Source organism: Pan troglodytes, chromosome 4 (assembly GCF_028858775.2).
Source record: "Pan troglodytes isolate AG18354 chromosome 4, NHGRI_mPanTro3-v2.0_pri, whole genome shotgun sequence".
Lineage (NCBI taxonomy): Eukaryota > Metazoa > Chordata > Mammalia > Primates > Hominidae > Pan > Pan troglodytes.
Window position 1 is genome coordinate 80,016,520 of NC_072402.2, and position 19,953 is coordinate 80,036,472.

The 19,953-nt window shown below is 40.0% G+C and overlaps 1 protein-coding gene across 4 annotated transcripts in view; it reads right to left on the bottom strand.

Moving 5' to 3' along the window:
• The window catches only part of NPR3 (natriuretic peptide receptor 3), an 84,236-nt gene that overhangs the window by 43,441 nt on the left and 20,842 nt on the right, over positions 1–19,953 (bottom strand). For all 4 annotated transcript variants that reach the window (XM_003310761.7, XM_054685104.2, XM_526959.9 and 1 more), the window contains exon 3: positions 12,399–12,565. In XM_003310761.7, the coding sequence (XP_003310809.1) occupies positions 12,399–12,565 (167 nt within the window). The remainder of the gene's footprint in view (positions 1–12,398; positions 12,566–19,953) is intronic.

The following is a 19,953-nucleotide window of genomic DNA, read 5'->3' on the forward strand; positions in this document are numbered from 1 at the left end:
GAAGTATAAAACTGAATTTGAAAGCCAAAGTACTAAGGATGCAGCATTATTTTATTTAAAATATACTTTACATGTTCTTTATAACTAACACAACTTTCTTTAATGAAACAAAACCAAAAATATATATATATCTGATCTCTGAAATTCACTGGAGAAATTCTGACCCACTTTTAAAAACTAGGCTCTAATTTTATGTTTGCAAAACTACACTTGCAACTGTATCTTTGCAAACACATATTGGACACAGAACATTGCAATTACTTAATTTGTGTATACAACGGTGGGTTTTGCATTGAGAAACAGTTACACACCATAGAACGGTGACAGTTTAGAGCTGAAGAAAAGCTGGCCCTTTGTATTTTAAAGCTGGAGTAATGAAAATTTCCAAGAGACATTTCTGATGTAGTGTTACAAGCAGCAGAATACTTGATTGTAACAACATTCTCCTCAAATGGGGGGTGAGAAGGGGTGCCTGTGATTATTGGGACTCTGATTTGTCAATAAGGGCTAAGTAAATTCCATACCGAGATAACAACAATGAAACTCAGCCTCTAAATTAAGACTATTAGAAAAACACTGTTTGCCTGCATGTAATACCAAAATCCGGGGAATGGGAAGGCTCCTTGTGGTGGGGGACCAAATGTCTGGCTGCACAACAGAGGAAGCACCAGGAAGATGAGGGACCTAGCCAAGGGCTTTCTCAGCCCAAGTCCGCTGAGCTTGGCCACAGTCAGGACCCTGCCTTCCCTCCTTTGGCACTAGAAGGATGCTGTCTGCAACAATGGAGATTACTACAGAGTGGATTCATTTCAGAGGAGATGGTCTCTGCTCTCTAAGGGTACAATGGAAGGTAACTGCGGCCCTTTCAACAAGTTTATATCCTCAAATATTTTTCACCTTATTCTCTCTTATTTTACAACAAAAGAGTTTTAACAGATTGTAGAAAGGGTATAAAATTGCTACATTATGCTGTGATAAACTACAAATAACCTGCCAGGACACAAATATCTCCAATTATTTTTATGTAAATATCCCTGTTTTTACCTTAAAATTGAGTCAGCTCAATTTTTTAAAATCTACTTTAAAACCTAAAAGTCTCCTTACACTGGGAACAGGATCCCTAAATGATGTTCCTGTCCATGTAGGAAAGACGCATTTTTAAAAGCCAACAAAGAGCTATGTTAGAGGAAACAGCTCCAGACATAAAGTAAAATCAACAGTCTTCATATACCAAGATGACAAACCTGCAAGACACCACCCTTTTTGTTGTTACCTGGCAAAGCAATTGGTATGCATTATTGTTCGTGTGTTTTGCTTGTCTGTAGTTGCTTTTAAAGAACCACAGAAGTCAGGTATGTCCACAAGGGTAAAAGAATGCACTGAGTTAGTAAATGAAGAAAAGCAGCCCTTAGAAGGAAACTATAACCAAATGGGAATTTCTAAAGGAGCTAGGGCATTTTGGACCAAAACATATGTTCACTCGCTCTCTCAAATACATCCTGTCTCTCTTTCCCCTGCTTTGATAAGATTATTCCCCACCCCACCTCCACCCCACAAAAAATGGCACCACCATCTTTGAACACTTGCATGGTACTGAGAGTCAACAATACAGAACAGACTTCAGGTAAATCACAGCCATATAAACACAGATTCTTTCTAAAATCCCCACCAAAATGAAATAAATAAATGTTTTAAGACATAAACCTATACGTCTAAAGAGTACAGAAAGGAAATAGCAGGTAAGAAATATCGACAAGCCGGGAGGGGTGGCTCCCGTTTGTAATCCCAGCACTTTGAAAGGCTGAGGTGGGCGGATCACCTGAGGTCGGGAGTTGGAGACAAGCCTGACCGACATGGTGAAACCCTGTCTCTATTAAAAATACAAAAATCAGCCATTAGCCATGCGTGGTAGCTGGCGCCTGTAGTCCCAGCTACACGGGAGGCTGAAGCAGGAGAATTGCTTGACCCTGGGAAGCGGAGGTTGCAGTGAGCCGAGATCGCGCCACCACACTCCAGCCTGGGTGACAGAGTGAGAAATATCAACAAAATGTTGGAAGTTCGGAAAAGGTAACTGACTCAATAGAACTGAAAAACTACAACCAAAGTGTACACAGAAGGGTGGCAGGGAACTCCAACAAGAAGCAAAGCCAATCCAGTTCAGAGGCTCTAGAATTGGAGTCACTGTCACCTCTGGAGGTGGGGGATGCAGTGGCACTGAAAATAGCAAGATTAGTTGAAAGTCTGTATAAGGAGCTGTCATAATTATTTTTATGTAAATATCCCATTTTTCAACCTTAAATTGAGTTGGATCTCCTCCCTAACCTTATACAGAGAAGAAAGTGCCCATACCATCTAGGCAAAAGGCGTTAGTTTTATTGTCTGAAGATGTTGAAGCCAAGAAGATCTGAACAGGAAGGTACCAGGCATAGCTGAAGATTGGGTGAAGCATAAAACTGAAAATTGGGTTTAAGTAATAAGTCTGCAGTCCTAAAGGTGAGACTTTCACTCCCTGGGCCCCAAGAATATAGGGCAGCCTTATGACCCTCAAGAAGGAATTTGGAGGGAATTTTGTAGTGAAACCGAACAACCTAAGATAAGCAACTTCCAGATATTCATATTTGGGATAATCCGTTGAATAACAAGCTTGATACATTATTACCCTATAGTAAAGTTCACCACTATAACAAGTTCCACTCATACACATAGAGCTTCTGGAAAGCTCCATAGTGGCTCACCCTTAAATATAAACAGCTAAGGATTACCAAAAGTTTAGGAAAAGTTTATAACATAAAAGAGAAAGAGATCAAAATTAATAGAAAAAAATGAACTTGAAAGGCAAACACTATGCAGAAAGTAAAAAAAAAAATTTTTTTTTAAATCTCTTTTTTTCCTTCTGATTTAGTTCTCAGAGGAAAAAACTTTATCTCAACAAATGTAATATACCTGCAATTGTAAGAAGCACCTTTTTTTCTAAGTTGCCCTTAGAAAGAAAAAATTCTACTTATTAAATTATAACAGTCCACCAATTATAAAATGAATCTCAATTTTGGATAAGTTTAAATATTTTTTAAAAGTGTATTCTACAACTGATGAAAGCATGCACTCAGAAAGATAAAATATTGTATACAGGAAACAAGTCAAGGTGCTATCTTTTAAAAGGGGGGCACAGAAAACAAGAGAGAGCTCTTGGAAATTAAAAATATGACAGCAAAAATTAAAAATTCAATAAATAGGCTGGAAGGTAAAGTTGAGTCAATTTCTCAGAAAGTAAAAGAAAAAAGAAGAGTTGGAAAATAGGAGAGAAAATTAGAGAATCAACTGAGAAGAGCCACATCCCATTTTAAAGTTCCAGAAAAAGCAAGCAAAAAGTGCTCATAACAAGGATGTAAAAACACTCATATTATTGTGAAATTTCAGAACGCCAGTGAGTACAGTTGTCTGCCTATTTCATTCCCCTCCAATTCATTCCCCTCCCTTCATCTGCTTTGCTCTGCCCTATATCATATGAAAATCACTCCTCCAGGTCCCTTTCCCTGTCAGCTGACATCTAGTTGGTTCAGCCAAGAAGAAGCACTGGTGGGAGACTAGCACCAGAAAGAACAAAAAAGCCAGGATATTTCTCCCACTTTCCCTTTGCCTTGGGCAGCATCTCTAGAAGAACCTGCATTTACTCTATCCTTTTATCTCCCAGGGCAACCCTACCTTTGGAGTCTTAGGAAAACTCTCTCTTCCTTGGTCCTTCCAGCTCTACAGGTGGTAATGCTTTCTGCTGTTGCTAATCTCTGGCTTGCATTATTCTTGCATTTGGCGTTTCAGCTCTTTCTACATCTTAAAGGTAATTCCTCATATTAAATCCCTGTTGAATCACCTGGCATAGGCTCTATTTTCCTGACTAGATCCTTACTGATACAATCAACAATACAGAGAAAATACCAAAAGCTTCTAGAGATGGAGAAAAAGAAAGCATGAAAAATATAAATAATCAGAATGGTAACACCAAAAGCTACAAAACAGCAGAGTAATAGCATCAAAATTTTGAGGAAAATTAATATTCAAAGAAAATTTTATACCCAGCTAAACTGTCAATTAAATGTAAGACTAAACAAAATGTTTTCTGATACTCAAAGTCTCAAAAGATTTTCCTGCCGGGCATGATGGCTCATACCTGTAATCCCAGAACTGTGGAAGGCTGAGGTAGGAGGATTGCTTGAGCACAGGAATTCAAGACCAGCTTGGGCAACATGATGAAACCCTGTCTCTACTAAAAATACGAAAATTAGCTGGGCATGGAAGCACGCCTATAGTCCTAGCTACACAGGAGGTTGAGGTGGAAGGATCTATTAAGCACAGGAGGTGGAGGCTGCAGTGAGCTGAGATGGCACCACTGCACTCCAGCCTGGGTGACAGAGTGAGACCCCATCTCAAAAAAAAAAAAAAAAAATGCATGCCTCCTTTCTTCTTCACAACCATGGGGAAATTTAAGAAAAAAGGAGATCTGATACCTGAGAAAAGAGATATAAGAGAGAACTGAAGGACATTTCCAGGTGGTATTGGAGAAATAAATTACTCTAGATTAGAGCAGGAAGATAAAGGGTTTTAAAAAATCAACATTATCTAAAATGTTTGGCAGAGAAAGTGAAAATGAAATAGTAAGAACTACATAGGCACAGAAGCAAATAAAAAACTAAGGCAATTAGTAAGGCCAGAGAAACAAAAAGCTATACTGGAAAGGATATGTAATTGTAGAATACTATATGGTCCTACTATAAATATTTATATGGTCATAATAATAAAAGCTCTGAATTTTTTAAGCTTTTCTTCACATTTTATTTTATGAATGTATTTTTAACCAGAAACTATGTTACAAAGTATTAGGAAGGTAGAAGGAAAAGGAAGAACTGGCAGAGAAAGAGTACATAAAAGAGCTAGCTAAATCTTTTTCCACTTTAGGAAGTCAAGAGATAATATCAAAATTTTTACTATCAAAAACAGCAATATGGATAATCAATTTTAGAAATGTGGAGAGAAACAACAGAAAAGCAGATAAAACATTAATGATGATTGTCTCTAGGGAAATGGGAGTTAGAAGTAGAGAATGGCAGAAAAGAAGATTCATGTTTATCTATAACTCTTTAGTACTATGAATGTATTTTTAATTCATTATATTGGGCCCTTTCAATCTAGAAAGTTGTGTATTATTTATCATTTAATTTGTTGTGTATCATTTAATTGTGTATCATTTAATTCATTATATTGGGCCCTTTCAATCTAGAAAGTTGTATATTATTTTGACTTAAACAACAACAATATGAGGGAAGGAATGTGAACTTCACCCAAAGACAGAACCAACTGTTAAAGGGCCAGTCAGTGAATGGGTCTCAAAAGTGCCAAACACAATCAGGAGAGTGGGTCAAGTCAAAAGTGAAATTTACAGGCCAGAAAAGCCAAATAAGCTGACTGAGAGGAACATCTGTCTCCCACACTGACTCAGTCTAACATGAGAAATAGTAGCAGGGACAAATTTAAGTCTACTCTTAAAAGCATAATGCAAAAACACTGGGAATTGAAAAGACTGAACTGTCTCCCTAGTCCAGAATGGAAAAATGAATATATCTTTCATTTCAGAAATAAAACTAATGGTTTTTATCATGTAAGATAAGGTAGCATTTAAGCATTTAGGTCTTTGTTTAGTTTCTTCCAAGGGAGTGATTTTTCAGTGCAACCTGACATACATGATGTTGTCGTACCCTATCCATGTGAATAAACAGGGCTCAGGACAGTAACTGGGTGAATGGAATACTGACAAGCCATGGTCTAATTCAATGATTTTCTACTTTTTGCTACACTGACCCCCATTAAGAAGCAGATGATGGATGCTGACCCTTCTCTCCAAAAGTATACACACGTGCACTTACACACAACATTTTGTACATAATTATAAAGTGTTAACACACCCTAGGTCAAGAAAACATCCACCTAACGAGCTCATGAAAACATGAATGAATTTGAAAGGTACCTCTTACTAAAGAACAAAGTGAACTCACTGTTTAATTTCGATTCTCTAGAAACATGGATATTTTCACACATATGCCACATTCGATCTGCTACAAAATAAACTGTCCAGACTCCTGTGATTATCACCAGCGTGTCAGAGTGCTTTACACTAAGGTATATGTTGTTTTTTGTGCATGCTGGCATAAGAATGCAGCTCTCATGGGCCCCCAGAGCTCACAGTCATGGATATTTATGTACCTGCTCAAGTATTTTTAGGGGGTGAGGATCCCACCCCAAATGGGACCACTCATTTTCCAGGATCAGACTCACATTCATATTTCTGGAGCACTCAATAAACAGCATCTGATTATCAAAGGAATGATGGTTTATACTTCAGAAAAAAATAGGAAAACCAGGTCACTGAGGATGAAGAGGAGATGAAGTCCTAGCCAGACTTTGCCAAGTGTCTGAAAGAGGAAAGAGAAATCAGTATCTTACAAGTGTGTATTTGGGCAGGTGGGGTGCAGGGAAAGGAAGGAAATACTTCAGCCTGTGTTGCTGCCAGGCTCACTTGTAGAGCCTGAGACACATAATCTTCAGGTCATGGGTTTGCCCCCTTATGGGGTACATTGTTGTTAAAAGGGTCAGACTGATGTAGTGGAAAAAGAAAGTCACTGACCCAGGCAGGAGTCAGGGGATGCAACTAATCTTGGCTTGGCCACCACACAGTGCATTCTAAAACCAAATACCAGTGCTCTGGAATTGGAACTGCTCATGGGCAGAGGCCAAGCACCACCATTAAGATGCCCTTGAGTGAGGGCCACTGCACATATGGGCAACCCAATAGAAACCACCAGAAAAGGCCAGGCGGGTACTTGGCAAAAACTTGTCTGAGCCATACCTAGAGCCCCACTGACACTTGAGAGCCTCTGCAGTAGGGCTTTACTTCTCACTTTAGATTTCAGGTGACCTCCAGATGGTCCTCAGAACCCCCACTGTGAAACCCCATTACTATCTCCACACTATTTCCCATGGTATAAGAATTGTAAGAGGCAGCCAGGTCTATGAAATCCCAAGCCTGCGTATTTAACCACTGGGCTGCACTGCCTCCAGTGGTGGTCACTGAGCCTCATTAAAACATGATGCAGGCTGGGCGAGATGGTTCACGCCTGTAATCCCAGCACTTTGGGAGGCTGAGGTAGGCAGATCACAAGGTCAAGAGATTGAGACCATCTTGGCCAACATAGTGAAACCCCATCTCTACTAAAAATACAAAAATTAGCCAGGCGTGGCGGCACGTGCCTGTAATCTCAGCTACTTGGGAGGCTGAGGCAGGAGAATCACCTGAACCCAGGAGGCAGGGGTTGCAGTGAGCCAGGATTATGCCACTGCATTCCAGCCTGGCGACAGAGCAAGACTCTGTCTCAAAAAAAAAAAAGATGCATCAGAATGGAATAGATTTCCCCTTGGTTCACTAGTAAAAGAACAAATGCATTTTTTTAATATTATAGTACCCATAGGAATAGTGAGGACACTGTCATAAGATACATGTACTAATAACTAGACAATTATAGTATATGCAACACTTACAGCCCCAGTGATAGACTAGCCCTAAACAACCCTATTTTCTATCACACCACACACATGTAGCACCCAAGCTGAGGGAAACAGGAGTGAACACTGGACTCAGGGAAGCTAATTTACAGGCTGCTAATAGCATGTGAGACAACCCAGCCTGAAAATCTCCACCTAGGCAGGCATGTGTAGGTTCAATCATAAGTATATTCTCCAAAATATGAACTGGGAAATAGAACGATTCAGTCTTGAGGTTGAGATGGTCCTGAGTTATTCTAGGAGTGCAGAAATGGTTACAATCAGAAACATCTACTAATGCAACTCACATCACAACTTTATAACAGAATAAAGAAAAACTGAGTATCACAATATGTGTAAGAATACGCATTTGATAAAATTCAAACACTCAAATCTACACAGAATAAAATTGCATAGAACTTAATACACACACACACACACATATGAAGAGTATAGGTAAAACTGGGAAATCTGAGCATAATGATTGCATTGCATCCGTGTCAATATCCTAGTTGTGATCTTATAATTTTCCAAAATGTTACCATTGCGGGAAACTGGGAAATGTATACAAGGAATCTCTCTGTATTGCATCTTAAAACTGCATGTAAGTGTGCAATTACCTCTACTAAAAAGTCAATTAAAAAGAGAGAGGGCAAGAGATGGATAGAGGAGAGAAGAGATCAATTTTACCAAAACAAAATGGCATTAATCCATCAAAATTTGGTAAGTTATAAATATGAAACATTAATTTTACTAAAAACATCATTGCTACTCTATCCTCTCAATGCTTCAGTATAGTCTGTAAATATTTTAAAGTTTCAAATTTTTCATTTTCAGAAGATCATAACCTTTTTAAGGATGCTGACAACATGGTAATACGATGAATGCAATACCTACATATAAGAAATAGAGTCAGCGGTATCATACGATACATAACGCCTAAAGTAAAAAAATCTATGTCCAAAGATTTTCCTTAACCTACATTATACAAACCTTGATGCTTGATGTGCTATTTTTGTTTCAGTTATCGTATTAGAAGGAATAATTTTGCCAAAGAAAAAAACTTCACTAACAAGAGAGAAAAGGGAACTGCCACAGTCTAATAAAGAGTGTCCCCCGAACCCCACAGCAAACATCATGCTTAAGTGGTGATGTGAACAGATATGAATTCTGTTATATGCTCTTTACATTAAAGTTAAGATGCCCACTATCACTGCTTCTGTTTAATACATATTGGGATCCCACCCAAGGCCATTTAAAGTTTTAATTTAATTAATTATACTTAATTTTAATTCAATATATTTAATACTAAAATTCAATTAAGTATACATATACTTAATTATATTTTTAAAAAATTACCTTATTTACTTATTTTTTTAGAGGTGAGGTCTTGATATGTTATCCAGTCTGGGCTCAAAGTCCTGGACTTAAGCGATTCTCCCACCTCAGCTTCCCAAGTACCTGGGATTACAGGCATGTACCACTGTGCCCAGCTTCTTAAGTACACTTTCAATTAAGCATACTTAAAAGTAGAAGAATTTAAAAGAAACAAAACTGTCACTATTCCTAGGTCATGTGATTCTTTGGAAAATGCATGGTAAATTTTAGAACAAATGAGAGAGTCCACCAAAGTCACTGAATTCGAGATGGATAGCAGAGAACGAAGAGCTCATGATGGGCATCATGAACTGGAGTTCTAAGTAAGCAGATGAGACAACTCATTAGCACAAATAAGAAAAGCAAAAAGACTGAGTCTGGAGAGAAGACCCCAGACTCCTACAGGCTTCCCCACCACACTAGATCAAAGACTAGTCTCTGCGAACCCAGCCGCACCAGGTGCTGGCTCTTTGGCTCCCATAGTTCCTTCCCATGATACTTACCAGGATCACCCGTCTAACCTAACTTAATAAACATCTGCAGCTGGTGTTCACAACAGCCCAACTCAGCCAGGCGTGGTGGTGTGCACCTGTAATCCCACCTACTCCAGAGTCGAAGGCAGGAGGATCCCTTGAGCCCAGGAGCAGCCAGAGCGACACAGGGAGGCCTCATCTCAAAAAAAAAAAAAAAAAACCCCACTAAAACCTACATACATACAAAAGATGGACACATCTTTAGAACTAACATAAGTTATTATAGTTAGTTCTAACTTCTACTTAAAATTCTAATTTTTATTTATTTATAAAGTCAGTTTGAATAGGCCCACCATCAGAGGGAAGCAGTATGGTAATCTAGGGCTGCAAATAATCTCTAAAGTGCTCTTATCAGGTTTGGAATGTACTATAAATCTTTGTAGTAGGTATACCTTTCCAGTGAGATTTTGCTTAGACTACCATTAAAATAAGATTTAATATTATGAACACAGAATAACAGATAATCAAGAAGAATTACCCAGTAGTGAGATGCCAACTTTTTCTTTGAGACAGGGTCTTACTCTGCCACCCAGGCTGGAGCACAGTGGTGCAATCACGGATCACTGCAGCCTTGAGCTCCCTGGGTGCAGGTGATCCTCCTACCTCAGCTTCTCAAGTAGCTGGGACTACAAGTGCATGCCACCATGCCTGGCTAATTTTTGTATTTTTTTGTAGAGATGAGGTTTTACCATGTTGCCCAAGCTGGTCTTCAACTCCTGAGCTCAAGCAATTGCCTGCCTCAGGCTCCCAAAGTGCTGGGATTGCAGACATCAGCCACCACTCCTGGCTGGAATACCAACTTTTGTCCAATGAGAGGAAACCAGACAACATGGCACCACTGTTGAGTCTTTAAACCATAAAATTAATATGAACCTAATAAAGTAAAACAATATACAGTGGCATATGTAAAAGAGTTTGATGTTTTCAATAATGGCCCAGGCTACATTTGGCAGCACTACTGAAGGAAGTTCAGTACCCTTTGTGTTCTTTCATATTTCTGAGACAAAGGATTTGGATGATGACAACACTATCACATGTTTCCTTAAACGTAGGCTCTGTTGCAGAAACCCTACTTCTTTCATAATTCAGAACACGCTGTCCAATATGGTAGCCACTAGTCATGTGTGGCCCATTGAGCACTCGAACAAGGCCTCTGCACACTGTAAGTGTAAAATCACACTGGATTTCCAAGACATAGTACAAGAAATACATTAAAATCTCATTAATAATTTTTAATTGATTAAATGTTGAAATATTATGTTTATATTGTGTTAATTGGAATATATTATTAAAATTAATTTCACCTGGGTTTTTTTTTCACTTTTTCAAATATGTCAACTAGAAAATTTTAAATTCTATATGTGGCTCACTTTTTTGGGTCACATTGTATAACTACCAGACAGCACTGATTTAAAAAGTCAAAAGGTATTTTAAATGATGTGAGTATAGTATATGTAACATTTAAAACATTAATAAAATGTTTATAAGATCCTTTGTATGTCATTTGATAACAAATTCCTATAAAGACAGGTATAATCTTGCAACAGTGGTACAAAAGAGGTACAGTTTATTTTTTTCTAACTTTCTGACAGGGATGGCCCTAAATGCTTCAGGTAAATAATCCGAAATCCTCCCAACAGGAAAAAGTAATTTGAATCGGGGAAACTGAGCAATTTTTCCAAGATCACACAGCTCAGAAGTGCTAGATTTAGACTCAGAAGGCAGCTCTGAGGCCAATGCCAGTACTCTGTGGTACCTCAAGTAGAGAAACTAGGAGAAATCCTGTTTGGAAGTGGCCATCTCTTATGAAGTTGATCATTATCCAACTTGGGCAGAGAGTATCCAGGCCGTATGCCTATCATTAAGAAGGTGCTTCTAATTAGCTGGGCATGGTGGTGTGTACCTTTGGTACCAGCTACTCAGGGGGCTGAACTTGGAGGATCGCTTGAGCCCAGGAGTTTGAGGCTGCAGTGAGCCGTGATCGTGCCACTGCACTTCAACCTGGGAGACAGAGCAAAATGTTGACTCAAAAAAAAGAAGAGGAAGAAGAAGGTGCTCCTTTTCAATTTGGGATGCTGTAGAGTGATTAGTTTTGAAGACCAGCACACCTACTCAACTAGCCCAAGGTGCCCATCACTCATCCTGTTCTAAGAAAGGATTTACAGGAGTGGCATTTTGGCCACGTAGCAAAGCATGTCAGAGGCAGTCAAAACAATGATGCCAAATGAGGTGTGGTCAGCTGCCTGTGGTGCCAGCTCTTAGATGAATCCCTCTGTTTAATCCTCAGTCTGAAATGAGGTTCTGACTCTTGTCCACTCTTGAAATGCACTAGTAACAACAGCACTAATGGAATGTGAAGCCCTACAATATGTGAGTAGGAAGCAACTTACAGCAGAAAGAGGCAACAACACCATCCACAAGCAGACTAGCCAGAACGCTAAGCCAGGCTGCCAAAAGAAAATGTCTCCTAAAACCCCAAATATCAGCTGCCACCAAGCTTTGAAAAAATTAGGCATGCAAATCTTTGGCACTCCTTCATCCTCCTTCTCCCCCAAAACCCTCTTAGTCAAATACGTGATGGAAGTCTACAGACATTCTACTCAGCACCACCACAAGTGCCCATGAAAAAGCAATTGTCTGTCCTTCCTGCAGCAGCTGAAAAAGTGTAAGTGAAGGGTAGAGATGATAGTGGGTATACTGAGGAGGGAAGGAGGAAAACCACCCAGAAAGGAAAAAAAAAAAAAAAAACGCACACACACACACACAGAAGGCAACAGTGACATTCAGACCTGAACCTAGGAATTTTTGAATGGCTCAGAATGGGACACTCTGTCATCTCTGATTTAATTAGAAGACAGTTTTCAGGATGCTAAAGGTCTAGGCTCATAATCAGGCACTTACGTAATCCTCCATATTGAGCCCTTGTTTCTCAACTGAACTTTTCACCTCCATGGAAAACTTCTCAAACTCAGGTTTCACTGTCCTCAGTAGAGTGACTGTCTGGAGGGACGAGTATGCTTGCTTAGCTTCAAAGTCGTGTTTGTCTCCTCTCTTCCATGAGCCATCTCCTACGGAAGAAATAAAAATATTTATAATTCCAAGCCAGCCACCATAAAGAGGCCATTCTCCCTTCACAACTGTGAGGCGCCCCCGCATGTTACTTTTGGCAACCAGGAAGAGAAGTATTGTCATAGTTTTGCACTTAGGTATGATGGGACAACGTCAAGACCATTAAAGGAGAAGAAGGCCCTTTGGACATGTGTTCCTTTGAAATGTGAGCGAGAAAGAAGAGTACTGTTGAGGTAATTGCCTTGTAATAACCATGTAACTGCAATTTTCAGCCCTGCCCCACCCCCAAAATTGCAGCACTGTAAGAGAAAGAATTCAGTTTTTATTCCTTGCCATTCATACTTCTTTTTTAATACCTACAATCAACTGTGGAGGTGAATCAAGTGGCTAGTGTGGTATAATAAACCTGATGTTATGTGTGTGGGGGACGGCAGGTCACAGTGACTCATGACAATGGATATGCACAACTATTAGACAGTTAGTGATGTTACTCATAAGTGGGAGTTGAACAATGAGAACACATAGACACAGGGAGGGGAACATCACACACCAGGGCCTGTCAGGGGGTGGGGGGCTGGGGAAGGGATAGCATTAGGAGAAATATCTAATGTAGATGATGGGTTGATGTGTGCAGCAAACCACCATGGCATGTATATACCTATGTAACAAACCTGCACATTCTGTACATATATCCCAGAACTTAAAGTATAATTTAAAAAAAGAAAGTTAGTGCTATTAAAATAAAAAAGTTTGAGATTATTGATATTTCTTGAGTTTTTTCAGGGTGAACAGTAGCTTAGGTGAACTCAAAGATTTGTGTCTCTCTCGTGCTAGCAACATCATAGAAATTATTTATTAGACAATGTCCATTAGTGCATTAGTGGTAATGAGATAAAAATTGCTAACATTTATTAAGCACATATATTATTATAATAATAATAATAATAAAAGCTCTATTTGTTGAGCACTTTATATGCATAAAAACATTTACTCCTCAGAAGACCCCGTGATATGGGTACTATGATCCTCTTTATTTTACAGATAAGAAAACTGATGCATTGAGAAGCTAGGTATCCCAGTGTTTCACAGGTCTCTCTTTTACAAAAGCAAAAAATTACATGAATAAGAATAATTATTTTTCTCTTCGTTATTTTATTTTCAAGAAAACGTGGCTTACAGGGCCCCAAAAGGCAAGGTGGACCTCTAACTTTTGACAATAAGCTATTTTTTCTACGAAGTATTGTTATGATTCCTGGAGAGCTCTGAAAATACAAAGAACTCCACCTGCTGGAGTCCAGTGCCAAAGTCATTTGTTTGCCCCAAGCCCCCTCATCCTTGGTAGAGGCCTTGAACCCAACAGCTAAGCAGTGAGAATGTCTCTGGGATATACGGCCAGGACTTTGTGGCACTCACTCTACTCTTCCTGAAGAAGTTTAACAAAGACCTGGTGGCTTTGGAATTTCTATGACAGTGTGAATCAGACAAACATCTATGAACTATGCAAGGTCCTGAGATTGGCAGGGTGAGCATTGTAAATACAGTCTCCACCACATTCAAGAGAGAGGCTGAGGGTGTGACATGTAAACAATTGAAGTTATCACAGGTAGGACCACAGCTTACTATGGGGGGTACAAAGAAACAACACAGAGTAGAGAGGAAGATGCAATGAGCTCTAACCTGGGGGAAGGCTGCATGTGAGGAAGAGGCATTAGAAAGGTCCTAACTGTGTGAACAGGATTTTAATAGGAGGGGAGGAGGGTGGAAGGCATGCTTGGCTGAGACTACATCACAGCACAGGCAAAGGTGCAAATGTGCCTGACAGCCAGGAGGCAGCTGGCCACTTAGTCTAGAGCCCGAGAAAAGGCAGAGACAAAGAAAATGTTTGCAGAGGCATCTGTATAATCATAATCCTAATAATAGCAACCATTTATTAATTGCTTACATGTGCCAGGGAGCTGTTAAAAGACAAATAAGACACAGCTGAGGACAGAATTCATTAGGAACTAAATCTGTGCTCAATGAGCATAAGATTAAATTTCAGGCCACCGAGCAAAACTTGACAAAGTCCTCCTCCTCTCCCACGAAACCTCCCAGACACTGAGGAGGCCACAGTGTGAGCAGAGCCATACCCCTGCTCGGGCCAGTGAGCCATCAGGCAGGCAAAAACCAGCTGGATGCTCAATCACCAAGATACAGCATGGCCTTTGTTAAGGGGCCAAGTCCATTGCCAGGAAGACCCCAAATTCTAAGAATGCTCAGGACATCTTTGTCCAATGGAGGAGCCCATTGCTTGCAGGCATGCAATAAATAGTTATTGATTCATTTTTAATTGACTCAAAGTATCAAGACTCAGTAGAGGTGATGTCTTAGGCAAAGAGGGTGTGAGTTTCTCAGCTCTGGAAAAAAGTTCTCTCCAGGGGAAGGGAAATGCTTAACTCTACAGACTTGTATGTTATGTAATTAGAAAACACACATAGGACTAGAAACTGCAACTATCTCACGGACTGAAATGGACAAAAACTTTTTTTAATTTGCAAAGAAGTAAAATCCAATACAATAAATCTGTCTACCACAATCTAAAAGGTAATGGCTTTGGAGTTTTGTTTTCCTTTTTTTTTTTTCTTTTCTTTTCTTTTTTTTTTTTTTTGAGACAGAGTGTCTCTCTGTCACCCAGGCTGGAAGGCAGTGGCATGATCTCAGCTCACTGCAACCTTTGCCTCCAGGGTTCAAGCAATTCTCCCGCCTCAGCCTCCCGAGTAGCTGGGGTTACAGACATGCGCCACCATGCCCGGCTAATTTTTGTATTTTTAGTAGGGACAGGGTTTCACTATGTTGGCCAGGCTGGTTTCAAACTCCTGACCTCAAGTGATCCACCTGCCTCGGCCTCCCAAAGTGTTGGGATTACAGGCGTAAGCCACCGAGCTCAGCCTGGAGTTTTGCTTCCTAGAAAAAAGGAAGGAAATAGTAGTGCTTATTAAATTTAAGCCAAGCTAAATAGGTATCTATTCCCAACCATAACTGATACTACGACTTCTTGCTTTTGTGGGCATTTCTAACTGTGGTGTGTCAGTAACATTTCCCATATCAGGGCTGTTGAGCATTAGGAAAGCAGAGGTCGGCTTGGCATGACGCCCCATCAGTGGGGACAAACTTAATGCAGTAGACAACTGGGTGCCTCTGAAGATTTATGAGCAGAACAGAAGAGTGATATGATGAGAATCAGCCTTGGGAAATAGCAGTGGATTAGGGTGGGGGAGACACCAAGCGTTCACAGCCACAGTAATCCAGGCAAGAGGTTAGGGAAGGTTATATGTGGGAAGTCACACCAAAAAAGTTAAAAATGGTTCTTGGGATGTTACAATTATGAGCAAGTTTTCTTTTCCTTTTTTTTTTTTTTTTTGGTATTTTTCTGAATATAGTAAATTTCCAACAATAAGCATTGACTTTTATTATAAAAAAAGAGATAGAGCCCTTGAGAACAAAGGCAGAGCACTGTGCGTGAGGAATCTCAAGACTGTACAACAGTAAGGGAGTGAGGGACAACACAGACGGAGGCATGTCACAGATGACGCCAAGGAGAAAAGGAAAACAGATTAACAGTAAAGAAGCAGCAGAGCCAGATGGAGGAGGAGGGGTTAGAAGGACATGGAAATGATTATTTCAGTTAGGGGTATGGTAAATCCAAGGCGACTGCAGAATGCCCAAGTGACCACCAGGCTAGAGGTGGAAATGCTAGTCCGAAGCCAAAAAGAGGAGTGAGGACTAGAGACCGTGCTGAGTGTCATTTCCACACGGCTCCAAATTAGAAACCAGGGGCCGCCTCGCCAGACATGAAATACAGTGCAGAAAGCAGAGGGAGAAGGGCAGAGCACAGACACTTTGGGGGGATGCTATTTTTAGTGAGCAAGAGGAGTAAGAGGAAACAGAGAGGAGCTAACAGAGAACCAGAAGAATGCTGTGTCACAAAGCTAAGAGCATAGGGTTACCAGAAAGGGATGGATGGCAACAAGATCGAATGCTCTAGAGCGGTGCTGTCTCACAGAGGAGCCACTAGCCATATGTGTGACTATTTAAATGTAATTAAAGTTAAAAATTCAGCTCTTCAGTCACACTTGCCATATTTAAAGTGCTCAATGCCACATGTGGCTAGTGGCTACCACATTGGGCTGCACAGACTAGAACATAGCCGTCATTGCAGAAAGTTCCATTGGGTGGCACAGCTTTGGAGGCATGAAGCATGGTCTTAGGTAGGGCTAATGGATTTGGTAATGAGAAGCTCACTGGTGACCTTGAGGAAAGCACTTGCAGAGGAGTGGTGGATTCTAATGCTGTATTGAACACCCAAGCTTGCACTGGGTACAGAATATTTATGAAAGAGGAAGGTAGTCTGCTCAGCACCAAGCCCTGTGCCCAGCGATCCTGTGGCTGAAGAGCTGCAGCCAATAAGGGGTACCCATGTTGGGGTAACTGTGCCATCCTGTAGTTCCCAGTACTTACCGAGGACCTAGCACATAGTAAACTTTCAATATATATCACCTGAATGAGTGGCTGAGACATCACAGAATGTGTCCAAAAAATGAATGCTAAGCATTCACCTGGCCTGGCCCCACAGTACTGTGGCTCTTCAGCTCTGGTGGTCATTTAAGGAGAGAAAATATCTGCCTTCCTTGGCTTACCCCCACCCTCTCCAAACGACCCACTGTCACATGCTTGCCATGGCTAGGCTGGTCCAATTACACCCATTGTTAATAACAGCACCCCTTAATGGGGGATACCACCGTGCACAGCTCCATATGGCTGTTCGACCTGCAGTATTTCTTTCTTTAATTCTCCTAACAACTCTTTGAAAAAGATTTAAGTATAATCCCTATTTTACAGATGAGGAAATTGAGGCTCAAGGAGATTAACATGCCCGAAGTCGTTTAGTTAATAAATGATAGGAACAAGATCCAAATGCAAGCCAGACTCCAGATACCAACACCCCACCTAACCTACATTCATTTCATCAGAGTTTGGGTGTTCTAAGATTTAAAACTGCATATGCGGTGATTGACAAAAACGTTAAAAACAAATGTAGAAGAGGAAAAAATATCAAAAGGGGAAGTGCCAAAAGCTGTTTAGCAGCTGTTATGATTGATGAATTATGTGAGAATTCTTTTTCTTTTTTCTATGTTCCAAATTGACTTTAATGTACATGTATCACTTTTATGGCAAAACATAATTCTAATCTCTCCCTGGTTTTTCTGTTATTTTTCCATTTTTAGCCAGTCAAATAATTTAATCTTTGCGCATCACCAATCTCTACTATACTTCTGTTCTCATCTTAATTAGTGCTCTCTGAGTTCTCAGGAAGATAGGGAAGCTCTACAATAATAGCAGTTCTAGACAGGATCACCCAGATAAGTTACCACCTAACTCACCTTCTAAGTAGGTAATGCCAATGGACAAAAATGTCAATCGGTGCCTTTAAAAACTCTATGGGGCAATATATATTATCTTCTTTCTAGACTTTTTTAAACCTATGTTTTAAGTCTTATTTTCAATCACTTGAATTATCCCATAATATATTACCCATTGAACTCCTGTAATCACATAATTTGGGCAAATCTGAGAATCTTTTTTTGAGTGCTCACCAAGACCAAACAATCTAGTAATTAGTAAAAATGGACGCACTATCAATATGTTTTTTTTTTTAATCCAACATCAAGTAAGTAGTGACTAAAATTAGATGCCTTGGCCGGGCACGGTGGCTCACGTCTGTAATCCCAGCACTTTGGGAGGCCGAGGCAGGCGGATCATCTGAGGTCAGGAGTTCGAGACCAGCCTAGCCAATATGGTGAAACCCCATCTCTACTAAAAATACAAAAATTAGGCCGGCGTGGTGGCACATGCCTGTAATCCCAGCTACTCGGGAGGCTGAGGCAGAAGAATTGCTTGAACATAGGAGGCAGAGGTTGCAGTGAGCTGAGATCATGCCACTGCAATTCAGCCTGGGTGACAAGAGCGAAACTCTGTCTCAAAAAAATGAAATAAAATAAAATAAAATAGTAATAAATAATAAAATAAAATAGAGGTCTTTTCCTAGAACAAGCATAGGGTTTGGTGTGAAGAGGCCCAGGGAGAGGTAGATGTTGAAGAACTTTTCACGAACATATATATCTGATTATTAGGGCACAGAGTTTCAAACAAGGCCCTTTACTACTGATGTATAGCAGAACCTTGGTCTAGGTCACTCTGCCCACCATGTGATTCTGTTGACTGCTTCTACCCCAAGGAAAAAGGTGCTTCACAGTCTGTGGAAGATGGACAGTTGCCTTCCTACATCCATGCTCTCTTCTTCCTCAGTAACAGATTCCTAAATTGAGGTAGGATAGCAGTGAGTCCAATTAAAAGCACACATTCCCTGATACCCCTTGTCACTAAAGCTAGTCAGTGAAATGTAAGCAGAAGTTAATGAGTGGGGCTTCCGGGAAAGCCTTTCACAGAGAACCATGTCAACAAGGAGGGTCTCTTTTTACCTGTTGTCTTGTCTCTTTGTCTTGCCTAGAATTAACACACGATCCCTGGAGCTCTAGCCACCATCTTTGATCTTGAGAATGGATTTTATGCACTAAGATTGAGAGTAGCAGGAAAACAGAACCAGCTTGGACTCCTGATGACATTAGGAAGTCATCATCCCTGCCCTCAACTTCCCACCCCTGGATGTGCTTCAGGTAAGAGAATAAATCTCTACATTTGTTTAAAATCACTACAACTGGACGTCTTGGTTAGGTGCATGAAGATGCAATTCCTAATGCACCGAGGTCCTTGGGATATATTATATTAACATTGGCTAACCTGATAACAGAATGTATGACCTTAAATCTATCTGTAAACCTAACACCACAGAAAAAATGTATAAACTTAACATAATTTTTTAAGTATTAGGTGTAATGGTAAAAGTAAACTAGGACTAATAAAATATAGCTAACATTTATTAAATAGTTATTCCAAGAAGTTTGCAAGGTATTTTATATACATCACCTCATTTATTACTGAGTCTGATGCCATAAGATAAGTATTATTATTCTCATTGAAGAAACTAAGGCTTGCAGGGGAGGGCAGAGTTATGTTACTTCGCCAGGGTTAAGGATTAAGCTCTTAACCATCTCTTAACCCTTACCTCTTAGAGTTAACAGCTAGTTCATGGCAGAGCCTCTGAGGCAGAAAAACACCAAAGCACAAAGTCTGAGCAAATATGGCGTAAAAGGTAAAATATAAAGGATCTAATCAGAAACCCCAAGTATACTTTGTAAGTGGTATAAGAGCATTCTGTATAACTCTGTGTAGTAGAATTTTCAAGAAGCAGAAAAATTAAACTCATAGGAAAGGAAGTGTTAAAAAGTTG